The sequence below is a fragment of the Rhinatrema bivittatum genome, chromosome 5 (genome assembly GCF_901001135.1).
Source record: "Rhinatrema bivittatum chromosome 5, aRhiBiv1.1, whole genome shotgun sequence".
Lineage (NCBI taxonomy): Eukaryota > Metazoa > Chordata > Amphibia > Gymnophiona > Rhinatrematidae > Rhinatrema > Rhinatrema bivittatum.
Genome location: NC_042619.1, coordinates 36,821,416 through 36,844,583, shown reverse-complemented (window position 1 = coordinate 36,844,583; position 23,168 = coordinate 36,821,416). Strand labels below are relative to the sequence as shown.

Genomic DNA, 23,168 nt, shown 5'->3' with positions numbered 1-23,168 from the left:
CAGGTCATTTGCACATGCTGTGAAAGCAAAATGAAATGTGCAATTCAGCCAAAAAGAAATTGCAGACCTTTCTAGGTAAATATAACAAAAGCCTTGCAGTGAACTAGGACTACATATAACACGACAGTAGAAGACCCACACTAGTGAAGCTGTTGACCAAAGCATCCCGTTACTCCATTGTGGCAGGATGCTGCTCTCATTCTGCCCTGGACGTGGCCAAAAAGCACCAAAAAGTCAAGTAATCATGCAGATTTTCATAAACCTGTAGATTTAATTTCCCTTGCTCTGGGCATGTAAGGGAGGTGTGGTTGTAGGCCAATCCCAGTAGTTTCTTGTCTCCAGCAATCTAGCTGCCAGAGTCGTGGTTCGCCCTTGACCTGTCTCAGCCCTCGGACACCGGGACTACCAGTCTTTTGGGACTTCCTCCCCCAGTAGAAGTCTCTTCCTGGGATTTAAAAAAAAAAAAAAAAAAAAGACACAATGATAGGCAGATGATCACGCGATGCAAGGGGCTCTGACCACCATCATCATAGGCGCATTTGGAGGGGTGAGTGCTTTTCTTCAAATCCCTCCAGGTCTCCATGGAAGAGGAATAGAAGCCATGGCTTCAGTACTGCAGCTGTGTGTGGTGAGCCACAGTAGAGCAGTAACTCGTGGCGTACTATTCTTTTTCTGATTTGTTTGTTAGTGTTCAGTATTGGGATAGGTATGATTTGTATCTGTAGTCCCAAATCCAAAACACAGTTCCCCATCTTGCTTCCCTAATGAGGAGGCCTCAAGGGAAAGATCTACCAGGCCCAGAGCATGAGGGATTTGAAAGCGCTCTGGATCTGAAATACTCCCTCCAGCTTTGGCTGCACTCCCCAACAGATCCCCCGCCTGCTCCTGCCCTTCCTGGGCGGGAGAGGCCAGTGCTTCCTGTGAGGGCATAAGGAGCCAGCCACAGCAGGCACTTTTTTTGTGATACAGGCTGCATACCTCCGGTCTCCCATTATGCCTTTTTGCTCCTTACTCTGTTTCTTTAAACCCCTATTTATTCTTTATTTAATAAAGTAAGGTGATAGTGAGGGGAGTAGCTCACTCAGCACTCAAGCTCTGCCTTGCCTCAGTTTCTCTATTCCCCCCCCCTTTTTTTTGTTTTACCATGGCACGTGAAGCAAGGGAGGAGAACCAGATGTTTCCACCAATACACCAGTGAATGCCTGGTGTCCCCGCAGAAACAAAAAAAAAGGGGGGGGGGGGGAGGAATAGAGAAACTGAGGCAAGGCAGAGCTTGAGTGCTGAGTGAGCTACTCCCCTCACTATCCCCTTACTTTATTAAATAAAGAATAAATAGGGGTTTAAAGAAACAGAGTAAGGAGCAAAAAGGCATAATGGGAGGCCGGAGGTATGCAGCCTGTATCACAAAAAAAGTGCCTGCTGTGGCTGGCTCCTTATGCCCTCACAGGAAGCACTGGCCTCTCCCACCAAGAAAGGGCAGGAGCAGGCGGGGGATCTGTTGGGGAGTGCAGCCAAAGCTGGAGGGAGTATTTCAGATCCAGAGCGCTTTCAAACCCCTCATGCTCTGGGCCTGGTAGATCTTTCCCTTGAGGCCTCCTCAATAGGGAAGCAAGATGGGGAACTGTATTTTGGATTTGGGACCCCACTATTTCCTCAGATGAATCCTGTTGGGGGAGCCTAGTGGTGAAGTACCACTGGATTTATCCGCCTCATGTATCGGGCCTTCTTGGCCATTCAGAGGCTGGGTTGGGCCCCCTTCCCCTCCCCCCCCCCCCCCCCCCCCCCCAGCCTGGTCCCTCTCAGATCGCAGGAATGAGTTAACAGCTGTTATAACTAATGTGATGTCTGTCCTTAAGATATTGGACTCTCAAGAAGACTGTGAAACAATGCCCCTAGTGTTCTCCCTATTTACCTGGGCGGGATCAGGCTAGATGCCTGGTCCACCTTAATTTCCTTAAGGAGAGTATGCTGTGTGGACAGGATCCTTCAGGGCAGGTGGGGCTCAGCGGGCATAACCAGAGACTCGGGAATAAGAGCTGGGATCCAGGTGGGAATAATGAGATCAGGCCCAGGTCTCCAGGAGGAATGCAGCTCCTGTAACATAACACTGTCCAAACACTGAGCTGAGAGAAGCTGAACTGTGAGTACTGAGGGAGCAGTACTGAACTGTAAGTAGAGAAAGTACACTGTTCTGAAGGGAAGACGGCCTACTGTTGTGCATGTGTGAAGCTGTATTAAAGATATACCATTTTAAGAAAGGCTGGAATCAGATTATCATGAATGGGACTTTTTCTAAAGCTTTGCACAGAAAAAAAACCCCCAGATCCAGCCTGTTTGGAGTACAGAAGGTTGTGAAGAGGACCTGTGGTTCTAAATGTAGTACAGACCACAGGGAGCCGGTGGCTCTAAAACAAAGTACAGAGCATGGTAACTTGTGAAAGAGTGTGGCTCAGAAGCTGCATTAAAGAAAAAAAATCAAAGTTTAAAAGTTTTAGATAGAGAGAAAACTGTGAGTGGACATGGTTTCAGAGACAGCCAGGAAATGGTAGGTTTGCACTAGCTAATGGGAGACGTCCGACTGGAGGTAGATAGGGAGTAAAAGTGATTTACTCAATGTTAGTTATGCAGGCTTTTTTTTTACTTTTTTGCTTTGAAAAAACAAGAGAGGTAGGAACATTGGTGCAGCAGGGCTGTGCTGAACAGGGTGTGGCCTTGGAAAAGCTGCCAGAGTGGGGCTACAAGTGCAGTGAATGGAAACTGGGCACGGCCTCTTCCAGCAAGCAAGCCACTCTGCAGGGAAAATGTGCAGCCACGAGAAAACCTGGAGTGCAACAGCCACAGTATTGCAGCACCAGAATGCAGCAGTCTGAGGGCTGAGCACTGATTCAGAATCTCCAGGAGGGAGATAGGAAGTTAGAAGAGAGCCTTACAAGGAGTCAGTGGGCCTGGGCTGAGCAAAAACGGAACCAGGAAGCACACTGGGCCATGGTCAACTTCTATTTGGAGTGGAGCATTGGGGCCTTGTCAAGAAGTGGCGACCCAGAGATCCCAGGAGGAGGAGGCACTACAGAGTGGCCAGCGGGCTGCAACACCAATTGGTCAGAGGATGGCGCTACAGGTGGTCCTGAGGAAGACCCTGTAGGGTACCCAAACTCTACCAGGAGTCCAGAGACTGCTCCCATGAGAAGCTCCGAGAAGGGGACGGTGAAGAACCTTGAGAGAGGGGTCACTGAGAAACCAGGAGTGGGCAACACAGTCTGTGTTGCGCAGAAGGAGGCAGTATTGAGAATTTGGATGTCTGCGCTATAGGAGGTCCTGAGTAAGATCCTATAGGGTGCCCAAACACTACCGGGAGTCCAGAGACAGCTTCCATGAGAAGCCTAGAGAGAGAGAGAGAGGTCATGGAAAGGCAAGTGAGAGATGCCATGGAAAGCCCAGTGGGTGATGCTGTGGGGACCCCTGCGAGTGAAGCTGTGGAAGAGCCAGCGACCGGTGTGGGCGAGTGTCCATAATGTACAGAGGAGGAAACCGCGGAGAGCCCAGAGGATGGCGCAGTGGAGACTCCAGCAACTAAGGATTCAGAGGAGCCAAGGAGGGGCTCTATATCAGATACACCAGATGCCAGGAAGCAGGATGGAAGACCTCCCGAGGACCCTGCTTTGCCATTATATCCAAGTTATCACTGTTGGATATGGAATTAAAAATCAGAATAGATCCAATAACAGTTAACGGAAAGAACGGTGACCCAATGAACAACAAAAACAAAACCCCAAAGAAGGATGATACATTTCTAGAATGCACGCCAAAAACCAAAACATGCATACTATTCACCCTACTACTCCTGAATGCTGAATCAATTAAAAAAAAAATCCCACTCATTAAGGATATTATTGATGACCAACAACCAACAGTATTTTGCATAACTGAAACCCGGCTAAATGACAAGGACAATATACTCTTAAACCAATTATCACATCCAAGTTATGATCTATTCCATATACCACAACAAAAAAGGAAAGGTGGAGGCCTGCTAATAATCTGCAAAAAAAAAAAAAGAACTAAAATTAACATTAAAGAAAATCGAAATTTACTCACCATATGAAGTAGCTATCTTAAAATCAAAACAAATTACTATCGGATTGGTTTACTGCCCACCTGGCTTACTCCAAAAAGATTGCTCACCCATTATTGAACTTTTCACATTGTAAGCACTAAACACAAGACAATCCCATGCTCTGATCACCATCTAATCAAAGCATATCTACTATACAAAAAACAAATAATGAAAAGCTCTGAAATTAAAAACACGCAAACATTCAGAAAGAAAATAAAAATGGAAACACTGACAAATGCATTAGAGATCAAAATTAATGATTTAAACCTAAACAGCTGCTATGAGGCATTTGATTCATGGGAAAAAATGACCAAAGAAATTGCAGATGAATATAGCCCAAATCCAAAGAAAAACTACAACAAAAATAAAGAAAATTGGAGAAAAATGAGCCTCTGGTATAATGAAAAACTGAAAGAGTAAAAAAAAACTACTAAGAAAGCTTGAAAAAAGATGGCGAAAAAACCCTACAGATGAATCACTAAGAAGATACAAATCATACCTATCCCAATACTGAACACTAACAAACAAATCAGAAAAAGAATATTACACAAAACAGATACATGGAGTAGTATTCAACTCAGAACTCTTGTTTGAGACTGTTAAGAGCCTAATTAAAGACCTTTCTTCACACCAAACAACGAACATTAATTTTGCAAAAATATCATGTAATGTCTACGCAACAGCACTAACAGAAAAAATCAAGATGCTGAAACAACAAATCACTTATTCCTACCCTCTTGTAGCAACAGAATACCTATCTGGACAAGATAAATGGTAATCATTTGACAGAGTATCGAAGCTGGAGATAAGCAAAATTATAACCAAACTAAAACCTGCTACACATCCCCTTGACCTGATACCAGCCACCTTACTGAAACAAGTAAACCAGACAATAACCCCTACAATCACAACACTAGTCAACCTCGCCCTTGCGGAAGGTTATATGCCCCAAGGTCTAAAACAGGCAGTTATAAAAACAATATATATATGTCTGGAAGACTTGATGATTGATTGGGATAACGATCAACCAATCTCCAACTTAACCTTCATTGTGAAAATACTAGAAAAAGCAGACCTTACCCAATTAGAGAATTATCTTGAAGACAAAAAGATCCTAACCAATTTGGATTCCAGAAAAATCACTCAACAGAAACTCTTTTCAATCCATAACAGATCCTGTATTACGGGGTTTTGACTCTAACGAATCATACTGCCTGTCCTGATTGATTTAACAGCTGCCTTTGACACTTTTATGCCAACAGTTGAAACACATCGGGATTGGTGGAAATGTGCTAAAATGGTCCACCTTATTCCTCGCAGATAGATCATTTCAAGTAATACTCAACAGTCACTTATCCAATACCTTCCAAAGCACAACAGGTGTACTGCGAGGATGAATGCTATCAGCAACATTTTTTAATATATACATGCTGCCCATATGCAAATTACTAACAGACCTGGGTTAAACTTCTTCCTGTATGCGGATGATCTACAATTCTATATCCCTCTAACAAAATCATTTGAAAAAACATCATCATTAATTTCTGAATATATGATTAAAAGAAAAGAAAAACTAGCGCATTGGAAACTCTCGTTGAACCCCCAAAAAACTGAAATAATTTGGTTGAGCCGCAACCCACCAAAATCTATACCCCCAGGAATAGATCTTGGAAGTTGCCAATTAATCCTAGCAACCCAAGTGAGAGACTTAGGGGTCCAAATCGATTGAAAATTTAACAATGAAAGCCCACATAAGCAAACTGATTAGATCTGGTTTCCACAAGCTGCAGATTCTGAGCCGATTGAAACCTCTACTAAGCACAACGGATTTCAGAGCAATATTACAATCTCTCATATTCTCAACCCTGGATTACTGTAATTCCTTATTTCTAGGTCTTCCAGCAACTACTGCAAAATGCCGCAGCAAGACTTTTGTCTGGAGCAAGGAAATTTGACCCCATCACCCCAACACTGATGGCTCTGCATTGGCTTCCTGTACAGTCAAGAATACATTATAAAGATCTAACAATAATATTCAAGAACATTAACCTGAACAACAGTGACCTGCTGGGAATAATATTTAAACCTCACAACTCCCCACGAACTCTCAGATCTCAAAGGCCTTCTAGAAATCCCGAACTTAAGAAATTCTCAACTAACGCAACTAGAGAGAGAGAGAGTGATATCAATTGCTGGCCCAAAACTATGAAACGCCGTGCCAGAGGAATTTTGAACATTAATGGATAAAAAGAAATTCAAGAGCGACTTAAAAACTTGGCTATTCAAAAATGCCTTCTTCTTGACAGAAACACCCAGTTCTGCATGACTCCGATAACCAAAATAAGTCTTGAACAATAATCCCCCACTCGCAAACCCCTATAATCTGTCTACCATTGTAATACTTCTGTTTATTATGAATGTTTGTCCACCTTGTAACACTCATTTTAATTATGAATGTTTTACCTGTAAACTGTTATGAACTAGTGATTCTCACATGGAATGACAGTATATAAAATGTTTAAATCAATAAATAAATAAACTCAGGCCCTAGAATTTCTGGGGGCTCGTTTCAATATGAAGGAAGGGAAAGTTATGTTGTCTCCTAACAGGCTGTCTAAGCTGATCCAGGGGGTGCAAGCCTTTCAGAGGCAAGATTCACTCAGGGCATGGGTAAACTTCCAATTTCTGAAAGGGGTAAAACAAGTTTCCCCACCATTCAAACCCTTAGTTCCGCAATGGGATTTCAACTTAGCCTTAAGGGCCTTGGTCAAGCCACCCTTTGAACCAATAAAACAAGCCTCGGGGAAGGACCTCTCTGAAGACTGTCTTTCTAGTAGTAATTTTCTCGGAACCCTACCCCTCTCATGCAGAGATCCTTATTGTCTTGGACACACTGATGTTTCGATCAGTACCTTCCTTTCTTCCTTTCTTCGTTACCAGCCTTTAATGGCAGAGAGAGAAAAGATGAATATCTTCATTGGCTAGATGGTAGCCATATCTTGTTGAGATACCTAAGGGAGACGAACCATTTAGGAGAACGGACAAGCTGTTTCTGCTTGATGGTCTTTGGAAAGGAGAAGCAGCAACCAAAGCCACCCTAGCCAGATGGATTAAGGAGAACATAGATTCAACTTACTTGCTCGCAGTCAGACAAGCTCTAGCCAGGACTAAGATCCCACTCGACAAGAGCGCAAGCAGCATTATGGGCTGAAGCATCTTCAGATGAAATCTGCAGGGTTGCCACATGGCCCTCGCTGCAAACTTTCACAAAGTACTACAGGTTGGATGTACAGGCCAAGGCAGACTTGGCCTTTGGAACAGGGGTATCAAAGACAGGGCTGTCTTCCTTCTGCCCCAGCAAGGGGAAGCTTTGGTAACTCCCATAACATAATGACTGGTCTAGCAAGAAGATCAGAAGATTGAATTATGCTTACCTGATAATTTTCTTTCTTTGAATCCTTCTAGACCAGTCCAGTTCCTGCCCAGGAAGGGCAAGGGCAATGAGGAATATTGGTCTAAACACAACATATGATGTAGCCGGTAGCACTCTTCATTCTGTCTCTCTCGCCGCTTTCCTTGTTTTTCACCGTTTGACGCACTCTGAGCACTCAGCAATACTTGTGGAGGTTCTGCATTGGGGGGGATTTCATATGGTCACAGTGCTTTGGCAGTAGGCTGTGGGATTGAACCATAACCTCACCTCCCTTATAAGCCCGGAGTGATGTCATAAGAGGCGTGTTCTCTGTCTCGGTCAGCTGTGGGGGAGGGTAAATCCTATACATAATGACTGGTCCAGCAGGACTCAAGGAAAGAAAATTATCAGGTAAGTATAATTTAAAATTACACTGTGAAATCATACCAAAACCAGGAGACACTCCCTAAAACAAACAAGTAGCAGATTTAAAACAAATTTAAGAAAGGATTTGTTTAGTTGGCACATAATTAAGCTCTGGAACTTTTCGCCAGAAAAGTTGGTAGTAATACTAAGTTTAAAAAAGGTTTGGAGAATTTTCTGGAGGACAGGTCTGTGAATAATTACTAGCAGGGTTTAATTTGTAGATAGAAAGGAAGTAGAACTGTGATGTTGCGGGGTGGGGAGGAAGGGAAGCAGTGTGGAAGTGAGTGGGGCCAAGGCTGGGTGTGATCTGATGGAGGAGCCGGGCACGAAACACTCTCTCTCTCTCTCACAAATATATGCAAACACATACGGAAGCCAAGAGATGAGGCATTCACCCCTTCCATTCTCTTTCATGGCCTTTCAGTTCTGTCAGGAAATTGCGCAAAAATCAAGGCCTAATGTTTGGAGGTGAGGGTAACCCTAGAACCCCGAGCCTAGTTGACAGGAGGACTGTTAAAGGGGACTAGAGTTGTGTGTTTGTGTGTTACTTCCTTGGATGGGATCCAGGGGGAGTAGTAACACTTGGACTGATGGGTCAAAGCTGAAGGGGGGGGGGGGCATGTGAGGAAGTGACCCTGTCTCCCCTCCTTAACCTGTGCAGAACCAGGCACTTAGCCTGGTCCACCTTAATTCCCAGAGTAGGAGAGAACTGTGTGGGCGGGCCCCTGCTGAGAGGGTAATAAGTATGGGAGCCCAGCTGGGATCAGGAGCGCACCCCCCCCCCCCCCCACCCACCACCAGAGTCTCCAGGAACAGGAGCTCCTGTCCCTCTCTGGTGAAGGTTTTGTGAGTACACTGACCTGTTGTGTGTAAGCTGGAAGTGTTAAAGCAAGCTGAACGTATATGAAAGGCTGGAGTCGGTGAGTGTCTATGTATCTAGCCTGGGAAGATTTACACGGTATCCCACGGACCATTTTTGCTTAACTTTAACCCCTTCTCCCATCCCAAACATATGCACACCCTATCAGATTGGATACTTTTAAGGTCAAGATGGCTAACTGATCCTCCAGAAGCAAAAAACTGGTGTGATATCCCTAACATGATCAAGCCTCTGCTGAGTGGCAGTGTGCGAAATTCGGAGTCGTGCAGCTAGCCCAAGATGATGTTGCTAAAACGTTGTGTGGAAGGAGTAAATAACGTTTTATATGACCACTGCAGGTTTTTTTTTTCCCAAGAAGTTTGACCATTAACAGAAGTCATCTTTACACTGTCTCAATTGTACTGCGATTGGAGGACCAATTGCCACATTTTTCTTTTCGTTAAAAAAAATAATAATAATAAAAGTTTAGTATTTCTAGTCTGCCTCAATTCCAAGCCATTCCAGTTTAGAAGAGCCTTTAAGCCATATTTCTCTTTTTTTACCATTTCTCCAAAAAATATCCCTCCGAATTGAATTGGAAAGCCGAACGCCCTCTGATGAACTTCACTTGTGTGCTGCTGCAGTTGCATAACGTCTTAACAAAGTCCTCTCTTCACAGGGGCTTTTCCCACCAGGTCAAGGGGCTACTATTGGAGTTGACTTTATGATTAAAACTGTGGAGATAAAAGGTGAAAAGGTCAAGGTAGGTTTGCAAATTAATAATTTTAAAGTACTTTGTGTGTATGAGTTTAGCTTGATCGTTTTAGTAACAATCAGCTAGCATATAATGCCCTTAATTAATTAAGGGGGTAATTTTCAAACGGATTCACAAGTGGAACAGCGACGCACAATGTAGCAATTTTCAAAAGCCCACTTATTCACGTAAAGGTGAATTTTAAAAGCTTGGCGCGTGCATCAATTGGGGGATGCGCGGAGAAGTCTGGCATACGTGCGCCCACCGTATTTTAAAAAGCACCCATATACCCGCGTAAATGCCGCGGCGCACACATCTAAAAAAAATTTCCAAAACGGGGCGGGGCCTGGGAGTTTCGGGGCCTGGCCGAGAGTTGCGTGCGTAAATACTTACGTGCCCCAGCGTGTGCCGAGATCCCCTGCCCTGTAACTTTGCTTCTGCTCTGGATGATGTGTAGGTCATAAAATAAAAGGATCGAGCATTTCTGAGGGGTTTGAAGGGTCTGGGGTAATGGGGAAGGGGGACGGGACCTAGCTGTTAACAGAGTGAAAATCCCACTACTTGCGGGGTAGAAGTGGGATTAGCGCTCCCATGCATGCACACATTTGTGCGCGGCCAGGCTATTTTATAACATGCGCATATACACATATATGTTATATAAAAAAAACCCCCATAGAAGAGAGTATAGCGCCATAGAGGGTCATGGATCCAAGTTTTAAAGGATTCAATAAATCAAACGAAAGATTGATGAAATCAACATATCCTTCATTTATTAAGTAATTTTCTTGCGGAGAAATCTTTAGGTTCACATACGTTTTCAATGAATCGGCTAAAAATCGTATGTTCCTTTTGAAATCCTTCCTTAAAGAGACGCTGCTGCTAATATTTGCAAGTTGTTTTGGATTCCCTCCGTGGTGCTCAACATTTTCATTACCTCCGATGCTCAACATTCAACATATTGCACTTTGCCAGGTCACACACTTCACCGTTTTACCATTGGGCTTTGTCCCTCCCAACGCAGCCCTTGTGGCGAAACACGGTCTCCGCAAGAAAATTACTTAATAAATGAAGGATATGTTGATTTCATCAATCTCTCAAGTTTGATTTATTGAATCCTTTAAAACTTGGATCCATGAACCTCTATAGCGCAATACTCTCATCTATGGGGTTTACTCTTTATTAGCTTGCGATGAAAAAAAAAAAGCCACATCCCTGGGCACGGGCCAACGTATTTGCCGCGTGCTAGTTTGAAAATTACTGTCCCTAAGTGCATTTACATGCGTAAAACCCAGTTTTAAACATGCTAATTCTTTGGAAAATTACCCCCTAAATGTTTTGCTCAAAAACAGGACTCATGACGTCTACTGGTGTTCTCGAGCAAAGCAGATTAATAAACACATACCAACGGAAGAATCAAAGAACAACCATCAAAAAGGGATACTGGCATCACTGTCTCATACTGTGTCCCCTAACGTTAATGTATCTCACAGAAAATCCTTCATTTTTAGTTTGAATTTTTGCATATAAAAATGAGTCACATCAGTTAACACCCTGCGAGAGACTGGGGGAAAAATATGCTTTCTCCCAGCTTTAAGCAAACACTGGCTGTGGTCCGTGTTTTTAAAAAGATAGTCCGGGTTTCCGGACTATCTTGCCACCAAAGTGCATTTGGTGGCAACTTTTTTTTGGCACAACTGAGCCCTTTAAATCTAACATGGGAGTATCAGGACCAGCATTAGGCTCTTGATGTTCCCGCGTTAGATTATCGTTTTTAGGCAAGGTGTAGCAGCAGGCTGCTGGCGTGCGATTCCCGGCCCCGGAGCCATTTCGGAGGCCTCGGCCATGCCCCTGAAATGCCCCCGGGCCGGAAACACGCCCCGAAACGCCGCGTCACTCCCGACACGCCCCCCCCCAGGCAAGCCCCGGGACTTACGCGCGTCCCGGGGCTTGCGCGCGCCGCCGAGCCTATGCAAAATAGGCTTGGCGCGCGCAGGGGGGTTTTAAAAGGGTTACGCGCATAACCCTTTTAAAATCCGGCCCAAAGTGAATAAAATAGGATTACCTGTGCATGAGCTGCTTGGCATGGATTTGCAAAATTCATGCAGGCAAATACCATGCAAAGCACCTCGTTGGACCAGGGTAGGGAACCTTTCTGAATTTATGCTAATCGACACGAATATCACGCGATATCACCGCGGTAGGGCTGTATTGCATGATATACAGCGTTTATTGCGTGATATATGCCGTTCCACGCGCGTCATAGCCCTAATGCGGCTTGATGAAGCTCCCTCTCAGTTAACTGGGTAGCTGACTCTGGCCCTGCAGCCCCCACCTTATCTGATTTAAATCTTTTAGCCAGATATAAAGGTAGCCAGCTAAGTCCCGGGCAGCGAACACAGCTGGATGTTTGAACCGCGCCATTTGTGCGGCTAGCTCCTTATCTAACCGGACAAATGGCACTGAACATGGGACTTCCTTGCATTTTACATTGCTTGCTTGATATTCTTTTTCTAAAAATAGAACAGTTTTCCAGCCTTTATTGTTGCTGATCTTATTTTGTCTCGGCTGTTCGTTTTTGTATTCTTGTTCTGTCTTTGTCCCTGTTTTCTTCTCTTTTTCTTTCTTCGGCATCTTTAATCCTCTTTCTCTGTTTAGCTCTTCTTTTCCTTGTCTGTGCCCTACCATAATGATTTAGCTTTCTATTTTTTTTGTTTCAGTCTTTATTTTTACATCATTTCTCCTGAATTTAGCCGGGAGCTCTGGCAGTTTCATGCTTCGTGCTCTGCAATTCTGGTCTCTGAGCAAATTAAAAAGTGTTGGAATTGTGAAGTCCTTGATTATTAACCATCGGTGGTACAACAGAAGCAGAACCCTTTCATGAACTGTGCACGGCCGTATGGGAGAGCTTCCTTAACAGTGTGAGCTGTTAAGAGTATGACCAGCAGCTGTGTTTGCTGACGTCTAGTCTGTTAAAATCAGCGGGATGCCAAAGCACTGTTCCACTAAAAAAAAAAAAAAAAAGTACATCTATATTACTTTGACTTATCCAAAATAAAAATAGTACGAAATTTGCAGGCTAAACAAGGAACTCTTTATTTATTTATTTTTTTGGAAAATTCCTTATGTTGGTATAACAGTTTACTAAGAATCAAGATTTTTTTGGGACCAGTACGACTACTAGAACTCAGCCTGAGTTAATTAAAATATAAAGATGGCTTGTTAGTAACTGTAATGTCACGTCACTCAGTAAAATCCAGAGCCTGGGGCTGGCAGCGTACCCCAGGTGGCACATCTGGGTTCCACTCCGGAGCCCCCGACTCTTCCCTCCTTGGACTGGAGGCAGCATTCGCAACCCCTGAGCATGGGGAGTCCCAGCCATCACGTCCGAAACGTTGTGGGGTAGAGGGTGCGCGAGAAGAGGGCGGTTCTCCCTCCAGTGATGCGCCCGGCCTGTCCACTCTGCAGCAGCAGCTGCTTCACTTGGAGGAAGGCCAGTAAAGGGGGGGCGAGGTGGGCACGATGGTTGTGCCATGGTGTGCTGGTGTCTGCCACCCCCTTCCCAGCATGGTGCCCTGCTGACACTCCTGTATTTCACCTCTTGGTGAGGCTCAGGGTGCCCACTTGCCGTGTTCTAGAGGTAGCCGTGGTCCCTGCGTGGAGATTGTTGCTGTTACAGGAAAACGGGATCCTCGGGTAAAAGATGCCTGGTTTCCAACTTGTGCAAGGACCTGGACTTGCAGGCTTTTTGCATACATTTTTTTTTTTTTTTTTGCATCTGTCACTGACTTAGGAATAATTCGGAGAGGCTTCTGCCACTTGAAATCTTGCTGCTGCCGGAGGAGGGGGGGGGGGGGAAACCAGCTGGAATGTTTTAAGGAAATTGTGCTTTGAATTTCAATCTTAGCTTTTAATTCCGTTTTTGTTTCCGTTTTGCAACCTGAAAGCCCAAGTGCTTCTCAGAGTCAGCTTTACCCTGAAGGCATTTATCGCTGAGTGAGTCTGTTTCCAAAATAAATAACTGTTCATGGTTTGTTTTGTTTTGTTTTCCTTCCTGTTGTGCCAAAAAAGCTGCAGATCTGGGACACGGCAGGGCAGGAGAGATTCCGTTCCATCACCCAGAGTTACTACCGCAGCGCTAACGCATTAATACTGACCTACGACATAAGCTGCGAGGAGTCCTTCCGATGTCTTCCCGAATGGCTGAGAGAGATTGAGCAGTACGCAAACAGCAAAGTCATCACCGTGCTAGTGGGTGAGTTGCATTTCGCTTTCGGCCTGGCTTCCTGACGGGAAATCGGCCTTACCAAGATCATTGTGCATCGGTCTGTTTTGTATTCCTCTCCCAATAATTTTCTGAGCCGTTCGTTCAGATTCTGGCCTCGGATAGCCGAGTGCCCAGCGACTCCCGGCTCCCACCTTTCATGTGCCCGTGATGCCCTGGCACGTAGAATGCCCTTTTTTTTTTTTTTTTCCCCTTTCCAATAAGGAAACTGGCCAGATCACGTCCACTGAAAACTCAGGGAGGTCAGAGCACATTATGATATAATCAAAAGTTTGTGGTGTTATTTTTTGACCAGACAGTTATCTCTTTCTGCTTTTTGTTTCCAGTTCCGTCAGAGCCAGCCATGACCCTTCATTCGCAATTATCTGGACGATTTTTCTTTTCTCCTATTTTCTATGTCCACCCCCCCCCCCCCAACTCACTTACCCAATCATTGCTGTGGCAGTCCTTGGCTAGGGGTCATGACCCAGGTTCTCTCTGGAACTCTACAATTGTGGGACCCTGAGACAAGCTACTTGGTGTCGCTGTTATGCAATTACGGGGACTCCCTTTGCGTGAACGCCGTCTCCGTAGCATTCTCTCCCTTAGCCAGCCCCAAAAATGGAAGCCCTGGACCCAGGGATCAAACCCAAGTCCCTCTGCTTGGCAGCACACAGCACTGCCACTGAGCCACTGGGCCAGTCCATCATGAAGCATTTTGAAAGCTGGCCTGCCATTGGTTGACACTATGCATTTTTTTTCGCAGTTGCGTTGCTATTGGCTAGTGCCTGTGGTCACCAACTGATCCCATTTCTTGTCTCGTTGCCCACAGGGAAAAACAACCTCCAATATCTAACCCTATGCAAATTTCTTTCCCAAATAAGGAAACTAGGCATTATGAAATGCCCCAGAACAAGTGCAAGAGTATTAGACTCCCTAAGCGAACCTTAATACCTCCCTGATACCCCCCCCCCCCCCACCACCACCACTACACAACTGGCTCTCTACACACACAGTTAAAAAATTATGCATTTATTATAGCTGATTTTACATGAAAAAAGACATTTAAAGTATAGTTTTCTGAGGTAAAAAAAGCACAACATGACTGCTTTGGTGCCAATCTAAAAACCCTGAAAAAAAGCTTGATCCTCAGAAGGCTATGAGCAAACTGAATTACAATATAGTAAACCTCTCAACCCAAAACAGCACTAACTGCCAGCACTAAACAACAACCCTACCTATGAAAAGGCAACACTGCAAGTATGAAACCAAGGCCCTAAAACACCGATACACTTGTTATTAGGAAAACAGAATAAGCCAGGTTGCTGTAGATCCCTACACAGAAACTACCTGCTAGCAGAATATATCTCGGCTACACATGCAGAACACAGACCCTGACCCTCACCAAATACAGAATAAAGAGATCATAAAGTATAAAAACTAACTGAATACTGCAACACTCCAGACTCTGTATGCAGTGCAACGATGGAAAAACAGAAAAATTACTATTCATCATAAAATATCAAACTATAAAATCAAGAAACGTAAAACATAACTGTAAAACCATGCTAATAAAAAGAATTAATATTTTAAAATGGCTAACAAATAGAATAACATCCAATAATTAAAACATATAAAAATGTTTTAAAATTTTCCAAATACCCATAACATATGTCAAAGCAGCAGGCTTATCAAATAACACCCAATAATTAAAACTAATAAAGATTTAAAAAATCCTCCACTCTACATTCCTTACACAAATGTTCTTCCTCTCATATGCTCGCACAAGTTTATTCTCTCACAAATGCGCACTCACGCACACATGCAAATGCTCTCACACCCACTCTCTCTCTCTCTCATATGCTCACTCACTCTTTCCCCTCCCCCCCCCCCCTCTGGAAAGCCCATGCGGCAGCAGTCTTCTCCTTCAGCCCATGCCGTCTGACCCCCTCCTCTTTCTTCAGGCCGCACAGACTTGTGCAGTTCCACGTCTTGCAGCTGCTGTTTTTTTTTCCAGCTTGCAAGCTGATGGTACAGCTTTCTCCTGCTGTTTTTTTGCCTGTGTGGACCCGGAAGAGGCAGACCTGTCGCCTGGGCCCACGCAGGTGGGAAGGAGATGCAATCACGCTGCCCCCCAAAAATGTGGCGTTGCAGGCGGCCGCGTAGTGCTGCTCTGAAATGCTCGCACATCTCCTGCATTTTAACCAAATGCATTCACGGAAGAATGTATCTTTCTCACGCTGGGGTTATTGGCACGGGTGAAGACCCATTAGAAGATGGATTCTCTGTGTTGATGAACATCATTGGTTGGAGGCTGTTCTTCTACCCTTTTCCTGATAAATAGATCCTAGGGGGACCATGTTCATGAAGCTGGCTAATAGCGAGGTACGCAGGATATTTTTGTTACCTGCTTGTTAGTTAACTTTCACAGAGAAGCACTGTGCCCTGGCTGTTTCCATGGGCTGAAGAATGGGAGAAGAACTACACATGCAGATTGGAAAATCTGCACGTGGCCTACGTCCCTGGGAGTGACAGCTTTTAAAGTGAGTAAATCTAGCCACCTAGTTTCACTGAACTGCTTCCATCCTCTTAATGTTCTTACAAAAGTGTGCCCCCCTGCCTTCCAGCAGAACTGAACACAGCACCTGAGGTTGGGTCTTGCCAGAGAGCTGTGCAAGGGCCATATAACCTTCTTCCCCTATTGGTGATGCATCGTTTTAGTGTTTCCTGCTGCTATATCAAATTGTTTGGCAGCCCTCAGATCATCACAGATCATTGCTCTTAGGTCGCCTACTTATTTGGTAGATTACAGTTCTTGTTCTCCTAATTGCCAAGTGCCCATGATTGTACACTTTTTTTTCACTGACACAGAGCTGCCATTCTTGTAGAAACTCCTGGGAAGCTCTGCATCAAGGAATGAAGCAATGCCGAACATTGAGATCACCCCAAAGAATCTATTTCCTTTTAGCAACCTGTACCAGAGAGTATTTTCTTACTTTGAACCCAGTGAACACTTCAACTCTGTAGTCATCCTAGGTTCTTCAAAATACACTTAAAATATCCTTAAATAACATTTGAAAAATTCTAGAACTCATTACCTTCTCTAAGCCTCACCCTCCATCAAATAGTTTAATTTGAGATTTCTATTGCGCTTTTCGGGGCTGGTCAGTCACTTCAAAGTGGATGACAGTGTGGTTAACCTGGCTGACAAGTAGAGGTCCATATTCAGAATGTTTGTCCAGCTAAGGCTGACACTTAACCGGACAAATGTCAGGATATACAAGGGACGCCGTTCTGACCGCCTTCTACATAGCCAGATAGCTTGTTATCTGCTAAAAATGTATCCTGCTCTGTCAGGGGCGTTCCAGGGTAGAATGCCGTTATCTGGCTAAGTTAGCTGGACACCCCCAGTTTTCAGCATTATCTGCTAAGCCAGATGACTTTAGGGATACCAAAGAGCAGTTGTAAAGTTAGACGGATAAACTTATCCAGCCACCTTTTAAGATAGCTGGGCATAGGCCCCCCGCGCCACTGACTATCCCTTCCAAGTTAGCAGGATAAGTCAATCTGGCTAACTTTCCTAGCTGGCCAGCAGCTGAATATGGCTCTGCTGGTTACTGTCTTTTTAAGCGAGTTCCTCTCTATATTTCTTTAAAGTTGAAACCCCTAAAGGTAAGAAGCCTGAATGTCTGTTTTGTAGATTTAAGAAGGCTCCAGGATCGATGAGAAGTAATGACAATGAGAAGAAAAAATTACTCTCAAATGAATCCCTTAGTAGCAGGAGCTGGGATTTCCTGATGTGCCATAAAGATTGGGCATTGAGAACTAGCTGGGAGTAAATTACTAGAGTACTTCATCTCCTTGTTAATGAGACCTTTGCTCACATTAAAGAATTTGTGTCAAAACTAGAGGAGAAGGGTCAGGGAAAAGCAGAATCTGGCCTGCAAGGAGTAGAAGAGCAAGCCTGGGATTCATAAGAACCAGGAAGGAAAAAAAACCAAGATCATAGGTGAATGAAAAGGGCATTGACTCTGACTCAGATAGACAAGCCTCATGGCAGGCAACAATTCCCCTGGGGCACATGCCAGAAGCTGTAGGCTCTGATTACGGGCACCGGTTACACTTGTAATATCTGCCTTCCCAGGCATCAGGTGATCCCATATTGAGTACTGCAGGACACGCTCATTTCCAAGAATTCGGACATAAAAACCTCAGATGGACCTGGAGTGCGGTTGAAGGTCAGTACTCACGGCTGGATGCAAAAGAGGCAGTATTAAATAGAACGGGATCTCAATATCAACAGCAAGGTATAATGAAACCATTTGCTTGTTTGTAACTTTGTACGCACTCCAGCATACACATACTCCCCCCTTTAAAGATAAAGCTAGAGATGAAGAGAGAAGTATTCAGCAAAAGTCATTTGAACTACCAAAGAGGTTTGTTTTTTTTCTGGTTGATATTGGACCGGAGATAAATACAGCATCATTTCATTCAATTAAATGGATGTAGTGCCAGAGCTAGAAGCCCTCAGGGCAGGAAGCGCTCCAGTAAATGGAATATAATCAACAAACTACTGAACGTGAAATGGTCTTGAATTCCATTTTAGTTTTTCAGCCAAAATATTTACCTAAAAAACCCTGGGCTATCTTCTAACTCCTTGCCCCGTGCTTGACATTTTTTCTTTTTCTCTTACCCCGCAGGCAATAAGATTGACTTGGCAGAAAAAAGAGAGGTCTCCCAGCAAAGAGCCGAGGAGTTCGCAGAGACCCAAAACATGTACTATCTGGAAACCTCTGCCAAAGAATCGGATAACGTGGAAAAGCTCTTCCTGGACTTAGCATGCCGCCTGATCAGCGAGGCGCGACAGAACGCACTGGTGAACAGCGTGGCTTCGCCCTTACCGGGAGACGGGAAAAGCATCAGCTATTTGAACTGCTGCAATTTCAACTAGGATCTGACACGCATTTGGGGAAGAAAAAAAAAGAAATCCGCCAATGAAACACCCAGCGTGGGCCGGGGTTGCTGAGATTTTCTCAAGGAAGGAAACATCTGTCAATTTGAACTTCTGACTTGTACCTAAGTCAGTTATACTGAGCTGATTTGCTGCTTCTGCAGGTCAACGGAGCAGAGTTTAGCCTCTTGCGGTTGGCCATTGGTTTAGGGGAAAATTGCACTAAATGCTCAACGAGATATGGAGCTGTTCGTGTTGCTTCCTAAGTAAGTGAAACAGCCTCGACCGTGGGATCTGGGATAGATCATATGATCGTTTTTAGTGCAAGACTTGGTTATGGGTTTTAAGTCTTTCCTCCATGCGCACTTTCAAGGACTTTGGGGTAAGAAACGTTCTGGCGTTTGAGACAAAAGTGGATGCCACACACCCTCTCCATTGCTTCTTCTGGTGCTAGCGGAGCAACTGAGTATTCCATAGATCAGACTTAATTCTAGTATTGTTGCTGTTTTCTCAGTATGTAACTAGCAAAATGTACGCTAACAAGCGCTGTTCATAAAATTCCATTACCTCCTTTTTTTTTTTTCTAGAATGAAACCTATAGAAAGAAATGCGCCTCTTTGGTGATGTCAGCCAGTGGGTGATTAAGGAGATATTATTTTTCCCTTCTTTACAAGTCATAGAATTAAAAAAAAAAAAAACCTCAGCAGGTGAAATTGTTATTGTAAATGTAGTTTACTTGCTCTGGGAAATAAAGGACAGTAAAGATCACACCAGATGCGACCAAAATACTGTGCTTTCATATCGACCTCACAAAGGGTTCAAACTAGAGCACAGTTGTAGGAAGCCGTGCCTGTTATGTAACACTAGGAATTTTTACCATTGTAGATACCAGTGGCAGGCTGCTCCTTTTGTAGAGATTTTCATTGTTTACCCTCATTTCTCATATGAAAGAAAAAGACAAATGGTAAACGTCTGTTGTTTTTGGGTTTTTTTTTTTTTTTTGTTTGTTCCCTTCCCCCTTTATGTCTTATCCATGTCCTGGTTGTTTTCCAGAACCGTTATCACTGAGCACTATTTCATGGAATCCTGCAGGCACCATTTTGCCACGTCCACGCCGTGTCAGCTAAATTGTTTCAGGTCTGGGCCTTGGATCTGTGCATTTGTACGCCAAGACGACTTCATAGGGCAAAAAAAGAAAATTGTTGTGTTGCTTGCCGCATTATTGCACTTTGTGTCATGTGCTGATGCCACACTTGGTTTGAAGAACAAGCGAGGAAAAATAGGGCAGCGGATCATTTCAGGAAGAGTGGCCTGCCACTGCCCACCCTTTTGGTATTCAGCGTTATCAGCATTAATCTTGATGGGGCTCTTTGCTGGCAGTATGGATTGCTTAGAAATTCCATTGTAATTTTAGTATTTTATTTTTCTTTTATATTCATCGTGACTCGTGTCATTCAGCACCCACAGTGTTTTGTTGATCCTGGCAGTCTTTTCTACACTGAAAACAATAATGCTAAAATGAATTGCTGAGAGAATGAAGTGACAAAGGGTTTGTTTGTTTAGGCAGATATAGTCCTTTTTAATCAGCTCTGATACGGTGAGGACCTACACCTACAAAAAAAGAGAGAAAAAAATCACCCTCTCTTTAAGTACTCCTGCATAGCCTTTCAAATTTAGAATTCTCTTTTTAAAGGGTGATTAGTATTTTTTTTTTTTTTTACTTGATGCTGGTGAAGGGATAGTTTTCCTGTTCCCCCAAATGATGTTTCACAAAGCTTGGAAGTGGGGGGGCTCAGTTTGGTGGATCCCAGTTGTAATGAGAAGATAAAGTAAAACTAATTTTCGTACTATGTTTGAAGCAAAACACATACTGCATCGTAAAGGAGGCTCAGTGCAACGGGGATTTTTCTCCAACCCGCTGTGATTACCCTATCAGAATTCTGCTGTGTTCTTCCAGTTTGGGTAGTGCAGTGTATTTCTACGTCCGTTTGTACGAGGTGCAGTAAAAATGATTACAGGATTTAATAAACCCCCCCAGAACTCGCTGAGGACTCCGTTCGGCATACTTCCGTCTAGGCACAAAATGAGATGCTACCCTTTGCTTCTAAATCATCGATTTCCCTGAGCCTGGCAAATGGCAGAATATCTGGAGATATTTGTCTTTTTTTTTTTTTTTTTTTGCAGCATGAGATTAAAATGCCAAAGAAATAATGTACTGGCTCAGGGAACATCCATCTCTTTCTCATTGGGGAGTTACTCTTGTGCTTAATTTTAGCTTGCAAACCTCTGAATTTCGAAGAATAGAGGGCAAGCTGAACAGGGTTATTGCATGTATCAGCTACTGAAAATAGGAGAGGGTCAGACTCATGAAACCTTCTTTCCACAAGCATTGCCAAGGAGGTTGGTCTTCAAAATGGGCTCACTTCCTTGGTAAATCTATAATTCCCGAAGTTTCGATCCCAGACAAGCTGTTCATATTTCCATTGCTCAATGAACCACAGAGTGGAGCTGCACACTGTGCTGAGCCATAATAATGATTCCTTAATACGAAGGACCCAAACCATCTTACACAGCAACAAGAGTAAGCTGTATCAATCCAAATGAATGATGCACGCCTACTAAATGTTTCCTGAACTTCAAGACAAGGGCCGCCCTTTTATTGACGGACCCAAAAGCTTCTTCTCTCTAAGATTCTGGACCCCCTCCGCCCCCAAGCTATTTTCTGATACCGGGCAGCGGTGGGATGCTGAAACAACTCCTGGATTTACCTTTCTTTTTAATGAAAATTAAACTTGTTTTATTTCTGGAAGACGTGTAGAGAGAGAGAGAGCATGCTTGTTGCTTAGAAGTTCAACACAGCTGACCTTTTGAGGCTGAAACTCTGACGATAAACTGTGTCCCACTGAAATGAGGGCTGTGGCTCAGATTTCAAAAGTCAGCCTAACTGCAACAAACCCATTTACATTATAAAGAATTGGCCCTGAAATACAAGAGAAATTCTCACTGTGCTGATAGTTTTCCAGAGGATGCCTCCTGTGTGGATCCAATCATGTTGGGATGTCGGCAAGCCAAACGGTAGCATCTCCTACAGACGGAAACAATAAAGGGTGTGGCGGCTGTACTGGTGCAAGAAAGCACTGCATTTTCATCGTCTGAAAATGCGGTTCCTGGTCCTATCTGGTTGAGATAAGTGATTACAAAAATCATGCGGCGCAACTCTTCCTACTAGTAATTGTGTCCTCATTTGAAAAAGAATAATTTATCTTGTTTGTTCATTGCTGCTTTTGTCAGCAGCTAACCAGGTGCAAGAGCACGGGGATGGCTGGAGGGTTTGGGCAAATCCTCCTCTTCTTGCTTGTCAATACATTTAAACCATTGAGTTCCTATTTCCGTGAGCTAAGGCTGTCCCTTTTGCTGTAGTATTTATTTCCATTAAAGTTTAAGGGAAGAAATATATATATGGAAAGGCTTGTGTTGGTTGGTCAGTAACACTTGTCATGTATCTCTGTGGTGTCCGGAACAGTGGAAGCTGCACTGTGCAAAGACAATATGCTCTGTCTGCAAAGCCCTGTCTCTCAGGCTCCCCCACACATACACAGGCTCGTCTCTTAATTTGTTAATACATTCAAACAATATCTATCTTTCCCACTTTTGTTTGGTTTTGAGCATTTATATCAATTGAGAAGCAGACAACCCAAGCGATGTCTGGTAGTTCTCATTAATATGCTGTGTCTGAAAAGCCCTTTCTCCCTCACACAGGAACAGGTATTGACAGGCACACCTACACACACACCTACACACACACACACACGTATGATGGGATCTGCAGTGGCCATCCTGCAGGCTTCTTCAGCCCCTGCAGGATGGAGTCCTGTGGCACCCAGCAATCGGAGATGTCTAATGTAGTTTATAGGGAGGTTCTCTACGTTTCCGTATGCTTTCTCTTAATAAAATACAAGAATATATATCTGTGTCACTTTTGATCGATTTTAAAATTTATGAGATCAGTATTTAAAAGCTAGCCATTTATCTAAGTTAGCCCAATAGACATATCTGGCTAACTTAGATGGGATATTCAGCAGCACAGCTATGGTGCTGTATAAAAATCACTATTTAGGCAGATAAGCTTTATTCGTCTAAGTTTAGACCTGCTATTGAGCAGGTCTAATTTAGCCAGATAAGTTATCTGTCTAAGGCTGAATATCGCTATATAGCTGGATAACTTGTCCAGCTAAGTAGTGCTGCCCTGATCTGCCCATTGCCCGCCCACAACTTATCTGGCTAACTAGATAGCTGGATGAGTCACTTATCTGGTTACTAACGTCTTGATAATGACCTCTAAATCTGTTATGGACTCAACTATCAAAGCAATGCCAGGCAGCCTTTGCCAG

At 43.9% G+C, this 23,168-nt stretch overlaps 1 protein-coding gene across 4 annotated transcripts in view; it reads left to right on the top strand.

The window, feature by feature from the left end:
• RAB30 (RAB30, member RAS oncogene family) overlaps window positions 1-22,742 on the top strand; it is a 100,180-nt gene extending 77,438 nt beyond the window's left edge. For all 4 annotated transcript variants that reach the window (XM_029602218.1, XM_029602221.1, XM_029602219.1 and 1 more), the window contains exons 3-5: window positions 9,491-9,574; window positions 13,634-13,817; window positions 18,527-22,742. In XM_029602218.1, coding sequence (XP_029458078.1) covers window positions 9,491-9,574; window positions 13,634-13,817; window positions 18,527-18,777 — 519 coding nt within the window. In that variant the 3' untranslated portion in view covers window positions 18,778-22,742. The remainder of the gene's footprint in view (window positions 1-9,490; window positions 9,575-13,633; window positions 13,818-18,526) is intronic.
• Window positions 22,743-23,168: the final 426 nt, after the last annotated feature.